We start from the raw sequence: 2,833 nt of genomic DNA, 5'->3' as shown, positions 1-2,833 counted from the left end.
CACGTGCGCATGCGTATTTACAGAACGGAACGCGTTACTTCGTCAACCGGAAGCTTTGACGTCCTTTCTTAAGAGGACTGCCATAATGGTGAGTTGGCCATGAAGCTTGTGGATTTAGAAAATGTTATTAAATACACTTGTCCTTATTGTTAAGCTACCTCATTTAATATGTAAATAGATAACGTATCGCTATATTAGTGATGATTAAAATACTGGATTTTGGACATTATTGAAATGTCGGGTTCAGTCTGCTACAACGTGGTGTACAGGCCGGTAACAATGACGATTGCATTGCAATGGCGAGCGCATTAGAGTTGCTATATCTTATCCTCCGTCCTTTTTTTTCAAGTTTGGTTTGTCGGTCCATTTTTGTATGTACGCTAGGTTGTGGGCTACAAGCTAGTATTCACCAGGACAGCTAACTAACCTTAACGTTAGTTAGCATGCTATTTAACGGTTAACTAGTCTAGCGTTCACGGTTTTGTGGTTTCCCACAAGCTGTCTATAATAGCCATGTTAAAGCCAAATCACATTTGTAAAACATGTAGTCAGTTAGGACAACCCAGCTAAATTCATTGGGTATAAGAAACTAGTGACCACACGCCCACTGAAGGGTTTTGTTCACGATTGTCTTAGCTTGCTAGTTAGAGCGCCAGTAAACAACCCACATTATTTTCCTGCAGGTGTTCAAGCGCTACGTCGAGATTGGCCGCGTCGCCTACATCTCTTTCGGACCCCACGCAGGCAGCCTGGTGGCCATCGTCGATGTCATCGACCAAAACAGAGTAAGCATTGCATTGATGTCATCCTGACTTTATGCTAGAGGTCCCCAACTTTGGTTTAGGAGACCAACTGGTTGTGCAGGCTTTTATGCCAACCCTGCTACTCTACTCTTCACATGTTCAGGTACCAGTTTAGAGCCCAGCTCTAAATTGGTACCTGTATCTTGTAGTCTACTAGCATTTGTATGTCTATCCACCAACCCTTCTTCGTAATCCTTCAATCATTTACCACATCTGTTAATTTAAGAATGGTTCAACTTGGTATCGGCATGTTTTGTTTATTTGAACTGATGGGTGTGTTTGTCTCAGGCGCTGGTGGATGGTCCCTGCACAGGGGTGAAGAGGCAGTCGATGCCTTTCAAGTGCATGCAGCTCACTGACTACGTCATCAAAGTACCACACAGGTGATTGAGAGGACAACATGTGTGTATTCACTAGGAACTAAACAGAAGCAAACTGAATGAAAGGGGGTGGGACCTACCCCTGTCCAATAGAAACCCGTTCGCAAAATATTCCGCTGTGGTTTGCACAAATAAATAAACCCAAGTCCTCGAGGCCTTGATTGGTGCAGTCGGTTGTATTACTGCTGGGCTGGTACAACATGCACACAGACACCCCAATGAATTGACTGTGGCAGCTGCTTTGTGTTTTCAAGTGAACTTTTTCTTATTGACTATTCTTGAGTCACAGACTTACAGTAACCACACAGAATATACTACCTCTCAACATGCACTTGTTTTTGCTACTACTGTAAAGTTAGGGCTTTTCTGTGCATATTTGGGTCCCCTGGACAATAACCCTTACTGTGTTGCAGCGCTCGTCAGAAGTTTGTGAGACGCGCCTGGGAGAAGGCCCAAGTCACCGAGAAGTGGGCAGGAAGCAACTGGGCAAAAAAGATCGAAGCCAGACAAAAGGTACTGATATTTTGTACATTTAGATTGGCCATTAGCTGTTAGTCGAAACAGCCACTCCTTCTGGTGTCCACGTATTTCTGACAGAATGGCTCTGGGGTGGGGTCTGCTTATGGGTAACAGTTTCTTTCTCAATGGCCGAGGTTAAACATATTTTGTCAAATGGGGCACGGAAACTTCAATGGGCTTTAGATGACATCCTTGTTGTGTATACTGAATACGTGAATACTGTCAATGCCTATGTGTCTCTTCGGTCTTGCATGGGTTGTCTTTGGTGTTTTGTTCCTAGAGTAGGTCCTGCACATCTTTAATTGATTTACAATATTTCTATACATTTGTTGAACCTTTTGGGTGTGTGGTGGAGCATCCAAATACTACTTGTTCACTGATTGTGGCCTAACTCATGAGGTGGTGTTTTGGCATGCTATGCTACTGGATGGTTCCTCCAACTTAAAGTTAAATACCATTCAAACTATCTTTTGGTATTTAATTAGTCCACTGTTGATAGTCACTAAATGTTTGTGTGTCAGCAAGGTTTTGACATGTAGAACTTTGAAAATACTGTGACACTTTCTGTATTTTTAAAGTTGTATTTCTTATCTTCAGTGCTGACATGCCAAACATTTGGACTTTATCCACATTTGGACTAATGAAACCAATACCAAGAGTTTGGGTGGAATTTTCCTTTTTAAGGGTGATATCCACTAAACACCAAACAGAAGTAAATGGGACAAAACAGGGAGGGACCTTCTTGAATTTGTCGAATACATAAATGTCTTGATTTCCGTTGCAGAACGTTTTGCTATAGTGCTACTAATCTCTGTCCCAGTTGTATAACTGTTATGTCTCTACAGAGGGCCCAGATGTCCGACTTTGACCGCTTCAAGGTGATGAAGGCCAAAAGGATGGTGAGTGGAGAACATTTATTACATCAGATTATTACTTATGTAGAGTCTTTTGGTTTGCAAATTAAATGTACATCATGGTGGAATTGAATTTTAAGAAACTTGTCACTAATGATCCATGGATTTGCTGTTTATGTCCACAGAGGAACAAGATCATCAAGCACGAGGTGAAAAAGCTGCAGAAAGAGGCAGCGAAGAAGGCATGATCTAAAATAAATCCTCTGGTTGAATTGTT

General features: G+C 42.0%; 1 protein-coding gene across 1 annotated transcript; it reads left to right on the top strand.

Moving 5' to 3' along the window:
- Positions 1–2,833, top strand: LOC112264506 (60S ribosomal protein L14). Its single transcript, XM_024441155.2, has 6 exons — positions 1–88; positions 684–785; positions 1,092–1,186; positions 1,597–1,696; positions 2,548–2,601; positions 2,742–2,833. The coding sequence occupies exons 1-6, from the start codon at positions 86–88 to the stop codon at positions 2,802–2,804; spliced, it is 417 nt and encodes a 138-aa protein (XP_024296923.1). The 5' UTR covers positions 1–85; the 3' UTR covers positions 2,805–2,833.

This window comes from Oncorhynchus tshawytscha, linkage group LG13, assembly GCF_018296145.1.
Source record: "Oncorhynchus tshawytscha isolate Ot180627B linkage group LG13, Otsh_v2.0, whole genome shotgun sequence".
NCBI classification, from domain to species: domain Eukaryota; kingdom Metazoa; phylum Chordata; class Actinopteri; order Salmoniformes; family Salmonidae; genus Oncorhynchus; species Oncorhynchus tshawytscha.
This window is presented reverse-complemented; position numbering and strand designations above follow the sequence as displayed.

Excerpts from the sequence above, each read along its gene's own strand:
- LOC112264506 (XM_024441155.2), top strand. Across the intron at positions 786-1,091 it reads ATGTCATCGACCAAAACAGA|GCGCTGGTGGATGGTCCCTG; the intron begins GTAAGCATTGCA and ends TGTTTGTCTCAG. Across the intron at positions 2,602-2,741 it reads TGATGAAGGCCAAAAGGATG|AGGAACAAGATCATCAAGCA; the intron begins GTGAGTGGAGAA and ends TTATGTCCACAG.